Below are 19,862 nucleotides of genomic sequence, written 5' to 3'. Positions count from 1 at the left end.
CATTAAACGTTATACGTACGCACTCTATTTTGAACATTTTATATATTTTTGCATATTATATTCGCATTCTGTGAACCTTTGCACCCTTGGTTGTTTCAAAAATGATTTTGTGCGAAAATACATAAAGAACCGCAGTTTTCAAAATCTGCCAACTTGAAATGATCAACCTGGCAATATATCGTTTACCTAAACAGGCTTCTCCGTTGGGTTCCGTTTTGTACTGCCAATCTAATTGACTGAGCTGTAGATAACCGGCGAGAAGAGGAACATCGGTGATTTCATTTTCATCACCACCAGCTTCCAGAAGAAGCACGTTCCAATTTTCTATTTCCGACAGGCGACTCGCTACCACGGCTCCTGCAGCCAAAGTTTACGAGAACTTAACAAAGATTTACAGAATCGAATCGTAACGCGAGCCTAGTTAACGAAAATTCGTACTGAAAATAATTCATGCGAGACGTACGTTCGAAGGATAATAAATTACGTAAATTCGAATCTCGTTTGAGCAAGGGGGTTGTTTGAAACAAGCTTCTAACGATCTAAGTTTTGTTAGAGAGAAATGAAATAGCAGAGAGTAGAATCAAGATATCGTTAAAGGAAACTAATTCCTCGAAGGTATGTTCGAAACGCTAAGAAACGCGATCGAAATCTATCAGGAGACGCTAAGAAAATATAAAGAAAATGAATTAAACTCGCGAAACATTTCCTGAAACAAGAACGACAAAGCTGTAGACCGTGGACCGGATAAGAACCTGTCACCCGTAAAATGCAAGATCTTACAGGAAGTGGCGGAAGAACGTGGATCGACGAAGCTTTCGTAAAAATGTGAACTGGAAAGTTAGAGGAGAAAGTGAAAAGAACATCGCGTTAAACATTCGAGTTTCAATTACAGAAAAAAAATCTTTAAACGTAGCTTTTAATTCAAATTTGAAGCGTCATCGTATTAGCATTCCTAGAAAATAGCCATTTTTATTGCAGTAAATCTATCGTAAGTACACCAAGTCTACCAAGTCTACGTACACCTATCGAATGTTGTGCATCTCTCTTACCAGAGAAACTAAAAATACATTTTGCCACTGCGTTATTAATGTATACTTTCATATCGATATAACTATCGTCGATGTATCTCTGAGAGAAATTTAAACAAAAATCGGTGGATAAAATTACGTGAGAATTAACGGAACCTCTAATATTCCCAATACTTCTTTTTGCTTGCTTTTTAAATAAAAATTCAACAAGGATAGTAAAATTGTCTCCACCAAGGAAAGCGAATAAAGCGTATCACAGTTTAACGATGTGTGTCTTAACGCGTCAACAAAATTCCTCGAGCTAACGTTTTTATTTCACGACATTTTATATTTCTACGAAACGGTATCTACTCTTTTATGTTCCGATGCCTGTAAACGTAACAAGAGTCGGGATAAAAAAAATGTAATATCAATCGATCAGGAAAAACATACCTGCGGAACCAGATCCGATAACGATAAAGTCGTACGATGGCAGCAATACTTCCGAAGGTATATTAATCGGTGGTGCTTCGTTGTCCATCACTTCGTATTCGAAGTAGACGAGAGCCGCTGCGAGCATCGGAAAGAACCACGATAGTCCGCTCGATGCGGAGGTCAAACCTCCCGTTAAAACGCTTTCGATGCCCATGTTCTATCGATCGTCTGTAACACCAAGTTTCGCGACGTTAGATCGTCAGCCAGTTCGTCCGTTTCTATTTTTAGGTGAAAAGGCGAACCTCGTTTCTAAATATTTCGTAATTTATCAAGAGTCACTACGACTTGGATCTAAATATCAAATCAGATTTATTCAACTCTATTTATCTACAAATTTGCTTTCAGATCTACGGTACGCTTAGCGACTATCGCTTTCAGATAAGTTTACTGCTAATTTTCTACTGTTTAATTGAAGATGAATGAAAAATCCAACCTGCTCGTGTCGGTATTTATCATCAACGAAACGACCGCTACAGAATCGCGACTGTATTCTCACGGTTATTCACGGGGATGACCGGCTTGGTCAGCCTGTGCCCCGATACTGCCGAATCGAATACAATCCACAGCCGCGTAGAAATCGGTCGAAGAAAAGTGCGAGGCAACTACACACGTGGATCGAGTGCGTACGAGAGGAATATCAATGACACGTGAAACTTTCAGCTGTTAAGTAATTCTGCGTTAACGCGGTCAGTGCGGTGGCGGAAATCCTCACGTACACCCTATTGTCGAAACATGGCGCGATCGTGTGCAAAATTTCGCGAAAACGCGTGAAACCGACCACCCGAACGTGTTTTCAGAATTTCTTCGATAACGAAAAGGCAGCTTTCGGCATACATAGGTCCGATTCGTTTGTCTCCGATTAGCCGGTCGGTCAACGGCCGATTATTCCTTTGTCCGAATAGCGTTTAATCAAAGTTACACGATCGTTAACAGGACCTATGAATCGGAAACACGGACGATCCGTTCAGTCGGAATTAACAGCTGGTTAAATTGTACAAACCACGCGTTAATCGAGGTCATAACAAAGTCCCTCGAGTCTTTTCTATTCTGAGTTACTCCTAAATGCTCGAGGTCCTGGACAGCCTCGAATAAAAACAACGTTTCATATACGATAATCGATAAATCGTGCGCTAGAAACAAATAGCCGGTTAGAATAGATATGAAAAAATCCTGCGCTCTTCGGTTATTTTTCGCACAGAATCGTCGTTTGCCGTTCGTACGTATCACCGATTATCACATGCTGGGTAATTGCATCGTGTATGAAATTTGTAAATCTCAGCAAGCCGATAAAACTTTGACGAGTTTGAAAAGGAAAGCAGTACCTGTTCACCTACTTCTCGAGGAACGGTAGATACCGTGGAATCTAGAAGCTTCTTTTCTTCCAAACAATCGATACACTTGCAAGTTTGTGCTCCAGAAACAAGATTTTTGTCACGTCACCGCTTTCTTGCACCGACTACCGGTCCTTTGATATTTAGTCGTCTAGCATCCACGCAATTTCGTGTTACCCATTACGATCGAAAGTTGATCGATTCTTTCTAATTCTTAAAAGATCGTGGCAGTCGGTAAATTCACAGTTTACGCGGTCTTTGGTCTTTACTCGACGATTTACGAATTCTCCGACTTTCTTCATTCGCTGATTTCGGAACAAGTTTTCTCGTTACTACATCGTCTCTTTCTTCCTTTTTCTTTTTCACTTCCGACTTTGATTTTTCAAGTACCCAGTGTACCAAAAGACCTCTGCAAAGATATACTTCAAAGTTAAATCGATACTTTCGGAAACAACGAACTTTTTCCGGTCATTTCGAAACATGTTCGGCAAAACGAGTCAAAGAATCGGTCAGTGCTCTTCGTAACGATCGAACAAGGACGATTAGATACTTCCGTATGAAACAATTGTCCAAACGTCGGAGAGGCCCGTAACACAAGCGCGTTATAGTCCATTATAACGGCAAAGGTCTCGAATATTTAATTTCTTCTTTCGACGACAACTCAAACTTTAACTGTCACCAAACTTTAACTTGACGAAAATCACCAACTATTTAGAAGATCCATGGTTTTAACATACGACGAGCGACCGGCTAAAAGACGGTGTAACACTGACCGCGACCTTGCTCCTGTCGCTACTTTTCACACGGTAGATTCATCGAGATCGGAGTAGCCGAGTACAAGAACAAGTTACGAACCTTTCGAAGTCGAACGTGCCGCATAACGGTCCTCCGCCTCCCTTCTCTTCTTCGACCTCTCTTTCGCCGCTTCTCGCGCTCTTTCTCGACGTGCATCTTCGCCTAACGTTCTCTTCCGCCTCTAGTCTCGCCCGGTAGAAATGGAACTTTACGCTTGTACCGAGGAATTCGGTAAACGTCGAATCACTCTCCATGCCTTATCCGTGTGTTCCATATTCCGTCTCTCGTATCCTCCTCTTTCCTTCGGCCAGCGATGCAAAATGGCTCGCGTTTCCATCTAAGGAAAATAAAAATACATACAAAACTATGGAGTATCACTTATACGGCCAGATATCGCGATATCGAGTACGACTTCTACTTTCGGTAGCTTGTTCGAACGTTGCGCGAACTATCGCGTTATTCTGCTCTAGAAATATACGTTTTACGATGGTGTGGCGTAAACGAACGGTTTAACAGTTTCAGAGAATAGCGTAATAAGAGATACGCTGATTGTTTAAGTTAGCTAACGATGACCTTGAAATATGTCGTCGAGATCGACATTTCGAGTACTCTCTCTATTTCGAGATTGTTTCGAGATGCGCTCTAACGCAAATAACTAGAAAAGATACGACCGCAAGACTGGACCGTCGTCGATGGAATTTAGAAACACCAAAGAGCGCCGTAAACGGAATTTGAATTACCGTGACATGGGAACGAAAATTTCTCGATACGTATTCCAAGCATGCGCGAGTGACATTAACGATCCCAATCGTTGCCAATCTCACGCTTTACACAATATCGGTATTTATTTGCGTTATTTCGTTTAACCGCCATCTTTCCAAGCTCGTTCCACTCTCCCTACAACGTTCCTTTTTTCTCCCCCGACTTATATTTATTATCCGCTCGAAAGCAAACCAAAAATCTATATCCCCGCACGTAAGTAGGCGGTGGAAAAACAGAGGCAAAGAGATTCGAAAGCTATCGAACAGTTCTTTCCTCATTTCCGAGATAGTAGATTACGTGCTACGTGTCACGTTCGTGGTGAACGCGATATCCTGCGTTCGAGGAATCACCTTTGACGTCACCCGATGGACTTACGGTAAAAAGTCGGCGACGCCACGCCACCGGCTGCCATACAACAATGGCCTACTTACTGTCGCAACACCATCCTCGTTACGTTTAACGATCGTTGAATTACAAATCGAATCGTTGTATCCTGACAAACGACATGGAAGAAGTTCGGCCGTTCAGTCGAATTTCGTTAAACTCGTATTTTGATCCGTCGCTTTTCTCGTCGTCGTCGTTTAAGAGATCGGGACGATCAACGAAACAGCCGCTTTTACAATTCATAGACATCCAATGGAAACTAGTCGTTTAAATCTAAATTAAACCTCGCGACGAGCTCGGCTTATCAAACGCTTCCTCGGTGCTTGCCTCGTGTATTATCTTCTTCAAAGTTTCTATTGCGAAAGGTAATCCGATTCGAAAAGGAAACATGATTTATCGCGACCGCGATGATTCACCCTACGTATAATAATAACTTTCTCCCTAAAGTTTGCAATGCTTTCTACTTTTACATACGCATCGATCGTAATTACCATGCTTTTATTCGGAATCACGAAGGGAGAAATTTTAGGCGACTTACGGTGGTTCGCGCAGGCAAACACCAACTACTCGATGTTCGAACAATTTCCGTTTCTCTTGAACCTAACACCGTACAGCCATACGTCTGCAGTCTGGCTGTTTTCATTTATTATCATGGTTTTACCGCAATATTTATAAAAAGAGAACTCGGTTCGGCTCAAATACCCTAACAAGTAATCGAATTATTTCTTGTTTTATTCGAACGATTTAATCGGCTTAAACGGCAGATTATTCGTAAGCGATTCATTTAAATTTCGCTCAAAATAAATAAATTTGCAATTTAATAATCGTTGTCTTTTATCTCGTTCGAAATAAGGAGCGCGCGACTCTGTACGAAACAGATGCCCGAAAGACGAACTAAATTTCCTTCTCGATCATGTTTTTAGGAGGATGTTGCGGGTCCATGAAGAAGAGAACGATCGTCGGTGGCTACGCCTTCACATGGTGGTTCGTTACCGACGTCCAGCGATTGTCCCTCGAGGTTATGACACTGAATCCTGTCTGCGAAAACGTAGAAACCGCGCAAGGTGTGCCGTTGACTGTCACTGGAGTAGCACAGTGCAAGATCATGAAAGCGGACGAGCTTTTACACACTGCCAGCGAACAATTTCTAGGAAAGAGCGTTTACGAAATCAAATCGACCATCCTTTCTACCCTAGAGGGTCATCTTCGTGCGATACTGGGTAAATTTCACGACAATCGTATTCAAAAATAGAAAATCCTCGACTCTGCTGCTTAAGTATTTGCGCTATAGATCGCGAGTTTCCATAGACGCTATCGTAATTTGCGAGAAAAATGAAAAATAATAGCAATAATATTTGTAACATTCTCGAAACGATAACGGTCCTCTGTCATCTTTGTATCTGACACGACGGAACGGTAATTTCGGCGCAGCGATCGTGTACTTTGCTGTTCGAGTATCTATACCTTACACCGTTCCGCGGCAGTTAAAAATGCTTCGGCTGTTTCGAGCAATTGGAACGCGAATCTCGCAAACGAAGCTACAAATCTTTTACCTTTAAGCTTATGCAGTTTTACGAACAACGATATTGCAGCGCATGGAATTGGAAAAAGTTTACAGCTCGTGAAAGTATCGTCTAAGACGCGTGTGATATCGAAACGACGAGGAAAACGAAGTTGGAAAAACTTTCAGGCACGCTATCGGTGGAGGAGGTGTACAAAGATCGAGATCAATTCGCGACGCTAGTGAGGGAGGTGGCCGCGCCGGACGTCGGTCGCATGGGCATCGAAATCCTATCGTTTACGATAAAAGACGTCTACGACGACGTTCAATACTTGGCTTCGCTTGGCAAAGCGCAAACTGCGGCTGTTAAACGGGACGCCGACGTTGGCGTCGCCGAGGCGAACCGCGACGCTGGCATTCGGGTACGTTCATACGCAAAGCTCTATAGGAGCGTGCGACCCACATAGAATCGCACGTATAATCGTACACTGTACTGGATCCGACCGCCTACATGTACATACATCAGTCGTGTTGCGAACGTAATGAGGTACTCCTTATGAAAAAATGAGAAGAAAATATTTGTTCGCTCGATGCTTGGTTTTCAAGAAAACCTCCGAAGAATATTTTCGAGAAAATAGATTAAAAATCTGGAATAAAATTTGTCCCTTTAAACGGAGCTAGATCGAGCTCCGTTTCAGAGATTCTGTGTCCACTTGAGAGTCGTCCGTGCCTCTCTGCGTTCGTCTGTTTCGCAATTTCTTTTGTAACTGGAGCGATCTCGGTGACTATGAACAGCGAAAGATTGCGCCTTTATTATCGCGTACAATATCTTTAAAAAAAAAAGAGAGAGAGAAACGAACGCAGACGACAGAGTCGCTGAACGAAGCCGTGGATTAGCTTAGAGAAAAATTAGACGCTTACGAGGCAACTTCCCGTCGAAGATGTCCAACAACGTCGAAGCTTTATACGCACGAATTCGGTGCAAGTTCAATTTGCGATAGAAATAATTGAATAAAATAAGTATAAAATATAAATATGAAATATCTCGGAAACTAGGAACCGATCGACACTTTTTCGTTTGGTTACGTGTATAGGAAAAAGTTATTCAAAATCGTGTCCCCCACAAAGTATTAGAAAATGATCGAAATCGAAATTGATCTGGTACACGACGTAGTAGGATAAATTTTCAAATTGCTAAAAAATTGTATTCTGTATTTTCTCGTTTTTCCACGACGAGTTAGCTCGCTCACGCTTGCACGTATGTACCTGTTATTCGGTCCGATACCGTTATACCGCATACGTATATTTATCTAGAGTGGAAACGTATTTACTTTATTTCGTGCGCGAATCGATAGGAAGCTGAATGTGAGAAAGCAGCGATGGACATAAAGTACAATACCGACACGAAGATCGAGGACAACGCAAGACTGTTCCAGCTGCAGAAAGCGAATTTCGACCAGGAAGTGAACACGGCGGTAAGTCGCAGTTTGGATGAAATGTATCTTCTCTGTCGTCGTCGTAGCTAGACGCGAATTCGAATGAAAAACGATTTGATCGATCTATAGAAAGCGGAGGCGCAATTGGCTTACGAGCTTCAAGCGGCCAAGATAAGGCAACGGATACGAAACGAAGAGATTCAGATAGAGATTGTGGAGAGGCGCAAACAGATCGAGGTAGAGGAACAGGAGGTACGTCGTAAGGAACACGAGCTTCAGAGCACCGTGAGATTACCCGCGGAAGCTGAACATTACAAAATTGGCAAAGTGGCCGAAGGGAAAAGGTAACTTTAACTTGTATCGAAACATCCTTAGCGCCTGCAACTTACGAACGTCAAGACACGGATGATCAAAATTACGACGATACGACGACGCAAATTTTCCTGGTTTTTAGAACACAGACGGTGAACGCGGCCGTAGCAGAAGCCGAGAGGATTCGTTTGATCGGAGGAGCCGAGGCTCAGGCTCTAGAGGCGGTTGGAATGTCGGAAGCCGAACGTATGCGAATGAAAGCCGCCGTCTACAAGAAGTACGGCGAGGCTGCTATACTCAACATTGCTCTGAACGCCTTGCCAAAGGTAAGAGATCGCGATGATAACCCACTGTAATTAAACTAGATTATAAATATTATTTAAAGTTCGTTGGATTTTCAGTAACAGGAAGAAAATTCTATGCTTGTACCACGCATGTACAAATGTGCTATCAGCTTTGATATATGTATTTTTGCAGATTGCCGCGGAGGTGGCCGCGCCGTTAGCGAGAACGGAGGAAATCGTGCTTCTGGGCGGAAGCGATACGACCAGCGGTGAAATTACACGCCTTGTGGGACAAGTACCTCCGGCTGTTCAAGCACTGACCGGTGTAGATCTTTCAAAAGTATGTTCTAGAGGCCACTGGCCTCCCAGTTATCGTTTTCGATACAATCAGCGCGAACTTTAAAACATGAAATAAGAAAAAATGACTTTAAAAATATAATTCATCACAGCGCCGTCGCAACCGCGGTTAGTTAAAACGAACGAAATTCAACGATCGAGATGCTGCGTCCACGCAATGTTCGCTCTTAATCCTCGCTCGTTTTACAGAGATTAAGGACCGCAATTAAAATTTCAATTAATTAATATCCCATTTAGAGACGATCTTTCTGTTGTTTCGATTAAATCGATGAGAATATGTGAAACCGTACGAACGTTGCGAAAAAATATCTAACGTATCAGATATGACACTGGCGTCGTCGCAAAGCGGCGCGCGTAAAATTTCGACACGAAATAACGTTCGAACGTTTGAATGGTTTGCAGGTGTTAAGCAAGATACCAGGAGCAAAGTAATGGCGGAGCATGAAAGGGAAGCAACGGCGACCAGGCGATCGGACACTTGGAATCGGATGAAGAAAGGAGCGAACGTTATACTGCCAAAGGTTTCTCTGCTACTCTGCATCATCCAACGGTGACACTCCACTTCGTTCTCTTTCCCGAATTACTCTACCTCAGACGTAGGTGAAGCGACGCTGAACATTAAATTTCGAGAAAGAAATATTCGAACGCATACGCGGGCAAATTCGATGCTTCGTTACGCGATACTGGACCACTTTATACAACGCACATAAAACGTCTCCGCTTCATCGTCGTTCGTGCGCATCGATTCGAACATCTCCTCGATCCTACCGAATCTTTCTTCACGACCGAACTTTGATCGACGCAACTGTTGGTCGCGCAACGTGAAGTTATAAGACAGAGAAGCAACGGAGAAAGAAGAAAGAAGAATCTTAGGGGAACTCGTCGCAAGAGGAAATCGAGTACACGATACACGTATATCGCTATTATTTCCGAATTTATTGTGATCGAAGATCTTCGATAATTGTGTTCAACTTCATAAATAAGAAATTTAACAAGGGAAAGGAGAGAGAGAGAGAGAGAGAGAGAATATGATAAAATCATCGTTCGTGCGATGTAGGCGACGTGGAAATTAATTGTTAATAGTCGTTGTACATACTCGTAGTAACGTGTGTATCATAGCAACCGGAGTTTCTTACATTGCTTGAAACGAGACGCTTCGAACGTTTGAGATGCTCGACGAAATCGAGGCTGTCGCGTGAAATATCTCCGTCGTTTTCCGAACGATTTAAAGCGAACTCGTACAGAGTGGTTTCTGATAAAATATTCAAACGAAAATTTATGTGAAAATTCGATAAAAGTTTTCGAGTGGTGTTTTCCTAGAATTTGACTTTCTATTTGAAAAAGTATAGCCACCTTCTCTACGTAGCACCGCGTGTCTTTTTAATACTCGTCGACCGTTGTATTTATCGTGTGTGCGTGTGCGTGCAAACATTAGAATAAGATATATAGGATTAATATTTCATCGGTCGTCACTCTGTCTGATTTCTACGCTTCTCACTCTGATTTCAATTCAGCTGTGCGATTAAATCTCTTCCTTCGGATAAAAGTTACGACAGTTTCAACGATAATAAGATTACACGAAAAGTTCTGAAAGACGGAACACGCGAACGACCGTTCGAGTATCCTCGTTCGATCCGCGTTCGCACTCGAAATTCTCTCGGTTGACCACGCATCGGAATCGATCGCATTCCCATCGCCAGATGTACTCTCCAAACCGAAGAAAGTGCCAACCAATTTGTAAATACGGTATCGTCTCGCCGTCGTGTAGCAGAGCGAATGGTAATTCTCTATCGCGTAACGAGCATTCTCTATTGCGTCACACCTGTTTTTTCCGATTCGGATCGCGATCCAGTGCTCGCATCCAAGAAAAGCCTGTACGTGCGATAACTTTTGTTCGAGACGGACGATCGCGTCGCGCGAAAATCACGTCCATCGTATCCTCGACATTGCGATTACGACGATCGAATCGTCATTCGTATAGCCGATAACGATCAAGCGTCACCGAGTACAAATTCCATTGTCCTGTCCGATGTATATGCTCGCGAGAGACAATTCGAAGGAAAAAGGATCCGATTGTGTAAACTCGTTTCGACGTTCTTTTTCTCTCATTCTACTTTAAGCAATCCTTTATTCGTTTATTTTTTTACTCCTTGTAGCATTTCACTCGTATCTTTTCTATCGATATATGTTTTTCCTATTGAAAACATAGTTTAAGTAGAAGTTACGCTCTTATCGAGAGAAGACTCTTCGAACCTGCGCGAGCAAAACAGATCGTGACTTATTTCTTCAGAAAGAAAGAAAAAAAAAAGAGAAAGAAGAAAGAAGAAGGGAGAAAAACTGTCGCGAGCATCTAAACGCTGGAAAAGGGAAGTGTACAACCGTCATTCGTCACTAAAGTCTTCCCAAAAGAAATAGAAAAAAAAAAAAGAAAGAGAAAGAAGATAAGAAAGTATAGTACATTTAGAGCAGTACAAAAACGAGATGACAGAGCAAAACTAATTTCAAAGTACGATTATATCGAATGAAAAGTTTAAAAAAAAAGAAAAAAAAGAAAAGAAAATTAAAGAAGTCGTGATCCGTAAGTGCAAGGTCCACGTCTATATAGTATTTTTATTATAATAAGCGATCGAAAGTGTAAATGCCGATTATATAAAGGGGTAAAAAAGAAGAGAAAAAGATAAGTAGAGGGTTCTATTTCTCCCAAACAAATGTTTTATATAAGCTATTTTTAGTAAACGTTTAGCGCACCCGTTCCGATGGGTAGTCAATGCGAGAACTCGCCGTGTTTAAAGTTCTAATTGCCTCGGAATGTTCTTCGTTCTCTCGATATCGTAGATCCGCGAAAGTACAGATGTTACGCGAGCGAAGAGATAAGAAATAAGAAAGAAAACGAAGATAACCGACGTCTATGTGCTTCTAAGAAATATTGTCTAGCGCCCATCGAAATGAATTTCACTCAAAGTGTTCGACTTTCGTTCCAGGATCGACGACGCGTCAAATCGAATAACCAAAGTGATCTATAAATCGATCGTCGTCGATGGAACAGAGAGCTTTAGGTAGTTGCAAGAATCCTGCGACGTTCGTAAAATCGACTCGTAAAATTTGTAAAGTCGTGAGAACGTCTATCCGGTGATTTCTTCCAACTTTTCTAACACGATCCGAGTGCATGTTTTTATACTTGTATTTTACATCCTTCTCAGATGCGTTCGATAGAGATGCGCGTTGATAATTTTATTTTCTCGAAATAATACTCGAGACTTACGAAAATAACTAGTTGGTTGGCTTTGTTTATCCGTCAAGAACGTGAAAAATTGTTTGTAGCCATCTGACCATCAATTTCTTTCGATCGCCGTTAAATCATTACCAAAGATAGAGAACATTTTGTTCGATCGTGTCGTAAGAAATTTATCCTCGATGGATTCCAATTAAAAGTTTAAACTTTTCTCGGCTAAATCTTCTTCCGAATCGCAAACGAGCGCGTAGACGATTACGCGATTTCTATTATTACAAACGAGTTCTATGACGCGTAACTTGCTGAATTTTTTACCAATCTTCGATCGACGTAACGAAAGAGTTTCTTCGTAGCTTGTATAACGATTCACCAGGATCTCTTGGCTATTACTTCTATTATAATACTACAGATTATCTTGGCGTAATGAGTCGCCAAAGAGAGAAACAGGATGAAAGGGCGATAAAGAGGAACACGCGCCTTGTCGTTCTAGCCTAGTTGAGCGAATGATGAAAAGGGTAGCGTAGCTACGTCTTTCGTTTATCGTATCAAATATTCGTTTTACCGTTATATGAGATTTTTATACGAGACGAGACGAGAATGATTTACTAACCAAATGTCCATTACGTCCGAACTATCGAGTATCGATCGAGGAAAAATCTTGTATCGTACAAAGGATGATCGTTAGTGCGCGCGACTTTGGTCTCGCAGAAACGAAGGATATCGTAAAGATGATTATTTAAATGGATCTCGTAAACGTCACGATCGTGCTTTCGTTTCTTACAATTTAATATTTTCCTTTTCATTAGCAACACCGTTTCGCGAAACTTTCGACTCGTTTTATTCAATTTTTGCTACTTCATGTTTATTCTCGTTATCCTGCATTTCATTTTCGATCGGTTTACCACGAAATCGAGCATCGTCGATTCCAGATCGACGAATAAAGCTTCAAAGTATATTACATATACGTACAGTGTGAATATTCGACGAGCGGAACGCGCGGATAAAAAAGAAATGAAACGTATTTCTTCCGTCGCCAGCTGTTTTCTAAGATATGCAAGCTAATTAAAATTATACGTACAACAATGAAGTACGTGTTTCCACGAACAAACGAATTTATATCTTTTTTCAATCGTTTAGATTTTCCATCTATATAGATACATATTTTACTTTACTCAAAAAGGAAACTGTGTTGCCAATCGAAGCTAAATATTAAATGTACTTTTGTCAAGATATTTTACGCTTACGTTTTATTCTTTTTCGCGCTTGCAGTTTAAAATACTGTAACTAATCGTATATCGAAGAGGCGTTATTTTGTTGTTCGTTGCAAGAGCGAGTTCACAGGCTGCTAATAAAATAGCTGCGTCTTAATATTATTCCGTTAAAGAGAAAAATTTGCTTTTTAGCGCACAATACATAGAGATTTAGCCGGAATAAGAACTTTGTTGCTAATTTATAACTAGTTTGTCATCGATAATTCCGTAACTCGATATTTTTCTGCCGGAATACTTGCATTTCGCTAAGGAATATCAACGTTTTACCCGCTGTCTTCGATATATACGTGAAAAACGATCGGCAATTTTGCAAGATTTTCGAGCTGTTTCGACGATATTTTATTACCAACGAATTCTCGAATTTATACGCAACTGTTGTACCCGTGATCCTTCTTACCCGTTATAAATTATGTGATAATTGACAATACCTTTTCTAAGGTAATAATTAAAGCGGAAAATAGTATTAGTAATTAATAATTGATAGCGTAACTATCGTATTAATACGTTGTTCTAAACGATAAATTTGATAAATTTGGTAAATTTGATAAATTTGATAAATTTAATAAATTTGATAAATTTAATAAATTTAGTAAATTTAACGAATTTAATAAATTTAATTCAATTGAAATACCGAACAAAGAGGAGAAAGATCGCACGGCTCTGATTCGAGAATTCGATTGCCGATATATATATGTATGTGTTTGATTTTACGCAAGTACGGAGTGTCATACTCGTTTAGTCGACAGTACCTTTGTACATGTAGAGAAATATAAATATATTAGCGATATATTTTGTTCGATTATATATCACAGTTACCACTGTACATACTTACTTTTATTATGCTTATTTTATCGCCATTTACGTATCTTGAATTTTGTAATAATTTACACCGACGTTACTTCGGTGCAACCGAATAGCTTTCGATCGACAAGATCGTACAAAGTACGTGATCGTTACTTGATTTATAATTACGATCGTCGAGTAAGATATACGTGTAAAATACACAACACGTTTAAACGAGAATTTCCTCGTTCTTATCGATAATTGCGCGTTTATGTTTATTAAGTTTCTGTTCGTACGAGCTACACTGCAAAGTGTAATCATCGCGAGAACTAAAAGTCATGGATCCGAGTGTATTATCCCGTTGTCTGGCAATGGATACACCTTCGGTTTGGAATTTCCACCGAAATCTTGATATGTTTCTCGTGTCCTTCGATAAACTAGATCGTAGACGATATCCATGGCTCTTAGTCGTAGATCGTCACGACAAGGATGCGCGTGAGTGTCGTCGTTCGAAAAAGTATCTCCGAATTGTACGATTTCGTAAAACTCCTAGCTTATTATACTCAGTCTATGTATATGTATAGTATGTATACGTACGCGTACGTAACGCGTGTCGAACGAAACTGCGATGATCTTCGACGGACGAGAATACCTGCGAAACCGACCAAAAAAAAAAAAAAAAGTGAAAAAAGAAAAAAAAGAAGAAAAAAAGGAATAGAAAGAAAAGAAATCGTGGAGCAGAGAGGGGACGAGAAAAGAAAAAGTCTAAAGCAAGAGTACGGGGGAGAATCGTTCGGAATTCTAGGATGAATGAATCTAGTCTTTTGTAAACAAGAAACACGAGAGTATCGTATATTTTGAAAATTACGTGCTAGAAATGTCTGAACCCGTAGATAGAGAGGACAATATCAACGATCGTGTTGTGCTCTACTCCGATTGAAAGTAATGGAACACACCTATACACTATATACGTACATGTACACATTTACGCATACACAGAGAGACAGCCGTGTACACGCGTACAGTTACACAGGCGATACGAATTAGTGGATATTTTTAATAAACGGACATACGGAGCCGAGAAATTTCCGATTAATCCGCGGATCGATCGATTCGACGGAGGATGGCGATCGTCGCGACGCGAGTCACTGCTATTCTAATTTTCTCGTTTCTATTCTTCTTGCCTTCGACAACACGTCTCTGTCGTCCTGTATGCGATGATCAATGCCGATATTAATTAATCACGGGTAATTACCGCCCTCTCCCTTGTAACGATAATTGTCAATGATCGAGTGAAAATAAATTGGTTTTTCAGTGATAAAACGATTTTGCCTATTTTATTTTCCTTTTCCAAGAACGAATGAACTTCCTTCGACCAACGAATCGAAAAGTCGAACGAAAACTAAGCGAAACTTTTAGTCGTAGTTGAAGTTCGCACTTGCGAACGAACGACGAGTTTCGTTTCTATTTCCATTTTATCGAGCCCGTTTTTCCTAAACCGAATCGCTCCTTACCTATGCACCGCCGCAACCAACGACCGAAGAGAGACGATCGTCCACCTGATGATCGTCGAGGTAAATCGAGACCGTCGTACGTTCGAGTTTGCGACATTGTGGTTACACTTTCGTCTTTGTCGGTATTCCACACTTCGAGTTCGATCTACGTACAATTTTATACGATCGGAGAGGTCGTATGATAATTGCCAAGCGAAATGGAAAGACTAGAAAACTTTGAAAAAATATCCGATCCTTTCGTGTTAAACGATCCTTACGTACACCTTTGTCAACGAAATACGGAATATCATCGTTATTAGCAGGACGGATTTATTATCGCGGATCCTTTGATCTCGCAAAGTCGTTTACTTTCGCTTCACGATTGTTTGCGCGATAACAACGAGTCGCCGTAAGAATTATGCCAACTTTCGACTACATTTTATCGATCGGCTCGTAACGGTAAAGAAAAGCGAATCGAATATAGATATTCAGATACAGCGATGAATGGTTCGTATCGATGATTCTTACGGCAATTCGTTATTTCGATAAGTCACACGCGAAGGGATACGACGGATACTACCACCAATTCTGATATTCATAAAAAACATATTTAATATACTCATAGTTTGACATTCGTATATAACTCGTGATCGAAGAAACTCGTTACACCGCGTAATAATTTGCGATTAAGAAACCCGAGATACTGCGTATAGTACTTAGTATCGCTAATAATTACAAAGTTAATCTAATACTGCTATTTCTTCGGAAAAAGAAGTTCCCTCGATATCGTAGAGTTCATTCGGAATAACATGTTCGAACCTCTGCGTTTAGACGCAACGTTCGCGCTTCCTCTCCTCCTCCTCGTCAAATTTCACAGCGCTGTACATATTCAAAGTTAAAAACCAAGCATCGGTATCGGTAACTGACTTCGTCGCTCGCAAATTTCAACCTCCGCCATAGCTACGCTCGTTTTCCTTTTCATTCGAAGTACGAAAGTAATTGGAAATGCATCGACCGTTTGGAACACGATCACTCGTACCCCTTCGCATCGAGTTGGTCTATTCTTTTTTTCTTTTTCTTTCCTTTTTGACATAATTTCTCGCTAAGCGTGGAAATTCGGCCGAATCGCCGAGCAAAGACAGAGATCCGTGTTCAAGGCGGAAGCAAGGAGGACTGGGCAACGCTTCACGCTTCAATTTTTATTGTGATAGATTGTATTGAAATTTGTCGCACTCCTTCTGAAAACAAAATGTGTTTGCACGCGGCTGGGTGCTCCAACACCTCTCGTGCGCCGCGCTATCTTCCTTAAATTTCTTTCGCGCTTCTATCGCGTTACATAGTGTGTGTGTGTCTTTCCCTCCAGTTCTCACATTTCCAACAACACGCAACGAGTCGTTCGAAGAGGTTCGTAATATATACCGTGTGTTTCTCGTATTTTTACATATACCAGCGATGGTATATACAACAAAATTCGACATAGAGTACAACAATAGCAACGCTCTTCCTAAGACGCACAGACACACTTGCTTTTCTATTTACTTGTTTCTTTTTTCGTCTTTGCGTCACGCCGCCACATTCACACGAGAAATACAATGTACAGATATTCTACTATCACGAGAGATGTACAAGACACGCTAGAGTTACAGTTTTTCTTATTCCAAAACGTCCTCTCTCTCTCTCTCTTTCTCCTCCCCTCCCCCCTTCCGCCCCACCCTCTTTCACTCTGTCATATTCAACGTAATAATTACAGCTGGTAATTTTTTTTTCTTACTGTTTTTCACTCTCACACCGTTCCTCATTCTCTCCGGTCCTTTCTCACCTTTTACCTCTCACTCTCTCTCTCTCTCTCTCTCTCTCTCACTCGCTCTCTTTCTCTCTCTCCCTCTCGTAATTCTATATACAATTAGGGTTTCGTTTGTTTTAGGATGTTAGCGAATAATATTTAGCATCGTACGTCTACGCTGTAAACGATTTAACAGTTTGTTTCCTTTCTTTTGTTTTATTTTTGCTTAAACGCTATAATAGTGCTAAGTAATTTTGTCAGTTATTTATATCACATTGTTCATGTACATGTAGATTCCCCGCACGTTTCCTCCGTTACTTTCTCTTTTCCCGTCGATCGATTTTGTTCCCGAGGATTTCTAGTAGCCGACGAGATTCTGTTTCTTTTCTTGTTCCTTTAACTTTTCTTTAATTATATACAAAAAGGGATGTTTTTTTATCGCTTTTATTTTCTTCCTCCCCTCCGCTCTCTCTCTCTCTCCCTCTCTCTCCCTCGCTCTCTCTCGCTCTTTCGCGATCTTACTTTGCTTGCCACCTCCTCTCTCTGCGTGTTCTTCCTTCGCCAAACGCAAGATCGTAATAGCACGCGCTTAGTTGTTAGATTTCCAAATAAATAAACCTCCTCGCGTAAATAGCCAGTACCTTCGTTATGGAAAAGTAACTTTTCCATCGATTTTTTTCGTTCTTCTTAATCGTTACTTAAAGCTTGCTATCTCGATATATCCGAAAGTCTACTTTCCTCGGATCGGATCGGATCGGATCGGATCGGCTCGTTTTAACGATGAAATAACTCGAAAACTAATCTTTCTTTTTCAACAAGGATAACGATTGATAAATGGATGGTTGCCACTCGTCTTGCACGTTCGGCGAACGAAGCAACGATCCTCGCCTTCCTACATACTCGATCTGCGCAACGTGTTAAGAATGCCCCCAACATCTTGTACGAGTATTTACATGCATTGCACGATTCCATAATTGGAATTGGATTTAAAAGATACAGAAAGGAGAAAAGGAAATTAATACGATAGAGTGCCGAACTACGGTTCGAAAAAAAAAAAAAAAAAGAAAAAAAAAAAGACAAGGAGGGAACGGAAATGACTAGTGCGCGCCGAATTTTATATTCTGCAGCAATTTATCATCCCGCAGGAAAGTCCTGCGAAATCTCTTTTATACAAACTACGATACCTGCCGACACGTTCTTTGTATTAAGTTAAGAAATGAAAATAGAAACGGATCCCCTCCCCCCGAAGCACACGACGTTTTAATTTTATCTTCTTCAGGAAAACTGTGATATGCCATCGGCTATGGATGACCGATTGACGCTTTACTAGCGACTAGTTATAGCAATATAGAGGAAATGAACGGCGTCTCGCGTGTGAACGATCGAAGCCTGACGAGCTTTCGCAATCTGTGCTTTCGTTGAAACGCGAAAAAAAGTCACCGTAGCTACAGGCTGCGAGAGACGATATTCCTTCTAATTACATCGCATGTTACGACGCAGTGCCGTCGCGGCACTTTAATTGTCACGTGTGTAGATTAAAAGTAACATACATAATAGTAACAAAGCCATTTCGAAAAAAATACTTACGCGAAGGATAAACAGCGATTGGATTTACGAAAGTTCGAAGGAAGCATCTACCTACGAGTACGCTTGCGACAACGATCGCTATTACCGCACGAACAAAATCGAACAGTCTCGAAAGAGAGAAGGAATCGGGCCAACTGAAAGAGGAATCGGTTATCAGAATCGAAAGACTGGTAATCGAAAGCGGATTAACGAAATCGAGGTAGTAATGTAATACGAAAACGAGCAAATTTCACGGGTCTTGCCAAGGATCTGGAAACGGGTGCAGATTCCCTGAATATTCAGAGACTATGTAGGTACTGGGACCGAGTCGCTGTTCGAACGCGATACCATTGATTCGGCAGTATTGTTCGCAAAAGACTCTGCTAATTTAGTAGTACTCGATCGTGAACGATTACAGTTATTTCGCTAACGGTGCTCCATCGAAATAATTTCCAACAAACGAAATTTCTTTCTTTCCTTCGTCTCGTTTAACGCATTCGTTGTTCCTTCGTTTAGAAGAGAATAAGCAGCAACAGGATAAAACATGGATTTGTCAAAGTGAGATACTCGGCATACACCAAGGCAGAATGAAACAACAGGCTTGCGGGATCACTGCTCGAAACTTTGATATATAAATTCGGTAAAAATCGTTGCAGAGTACAGCGGTATCAAATTTCGAGTAGTACAAAGATCTAGCGTAACACGAATGCGTTAGAACGTTCTCTCAAACTAACGGTGACGTTTTCAACGTTTCTTACACATCTACCGGGATAACAGAGTTGAGCAAGTCCCATGCTGCATTTAAACGCCCTGAAAACGATATTACGCTCTCCGCTAACCAATAACTTAGCACGTGCTTTAACGTGTTTCCGCAGTAGATCGAAATACACAGCGCCCGCGTATATAATATACCTACATAATCAGCGCGTAAACTGACTGACCAAAGCCTTTGATTAAATAATTTAAAAAATAAAAAAAAAAAAACGAGATATATATATATGTGTGTGTATAGGCAGATACAAGTTAAGAATAATACTAGTGTACAAATGGTGATATTCTGAAAGAGACCG

At 40.9% G+C, this 19,862-nt stretch overlaps 2 protein-coding genes across 4 annotated transcripts in view; one reads left to right on the top strand and one right to left on the bottom strand.

Annotated features, from left to right (window-relative positions):
• LOC122572597 (flotillin-2) overlaps positions 1-19,776 on the top strand; it is a 95,749-nt gene extending 75,973 nt beyond the window's left edge. The window contains exons 2-8 of the mRNA XM_043737733.1: positions 5,698-5,994; positions 6,465-6,697; positions 7,631-7,750; positions 7,841-8,055; positions 8,166-8,349; positions 8,501-8,647; positions 9,067-19,776. Of these exons, the coding sequence (XP_043593668.1) occupies positions 5,698-5,994; positions 6,465-6,697; positions 7,631-7,750; positions 7,841-8,055; positions 8,166-8,349; positions 8,501-8,647; positions 9,067-9,096 (1,226 nt within the window). The 3' untranslated portion in view covers positions 9,097-19,776. The remainder of the gene's footprint in view (positions 1-5,697; positions 5,995-6,464; positions 6,698-7,630; positions 7,751-7,840; positions 8,056-8,165; positions 8,350-8,500; positions 8,648-9,066) is intronic.
• Positions 1-19,862, bottom strand: part of LOC122572593 (glucose dehydrogenase [FAD, quinone]-like) — a 62,487-nt gene that overhangs the window by 21,411 nt on the left and 21,214 nt on the right. The window contains exons 1-5 of one of the 3 annotated variants that reach the window (XM_043737721.1): positions 4,822-4,840; positions 3,689-3,965; positions 2,825-3,242; positions 1,461-1,670; positions 187-357 (exon numbers count right to left, since the gene is read on the bottom strand). In XM_043737721.1, coding sequence (XP_043593656.1) covers positions 187-357; positions 1,461-1,656 — 367 coding nt within the window. In that variant the 5' untranslated portion in view covers positions 1,657-1,670; positions 2,825-3,242; positions 3,689-3,965; positions 4,822-4,840. Of the gene's footprint in view, positions 1-186; positions 358-1,460; positions 1,671-2,824; positions 3,243-3,688; positions 3,966-4,821; positions 4,841-19,862 lie in introns of those variants that run through there. The other 2 variants (XM_043737723.1, XM_043737722.1) reach the window with 2 other exon arrangements.

The sequence above is a fragment of the Bombus pyrosoma genome, linkage group LG11, assembly GCF_014825855.1.
Source record: "Bombus pyrosoma isolate SC7728 linkage group LG11, ASM1482585v1, whole genome shotgun sequence".
NCBI classification, from domain to species: Eukaryota; Metazoa; Arthropoda; class Insecta; order Hymenoptera; family Apidae; genus Bombus; species Bombus pyrosoma.
The sequence above is the reverse complement of the archived record's forward strand: the minus strand, read 5'-3'. Positions and strand labels throughout refer to the sequence as shown.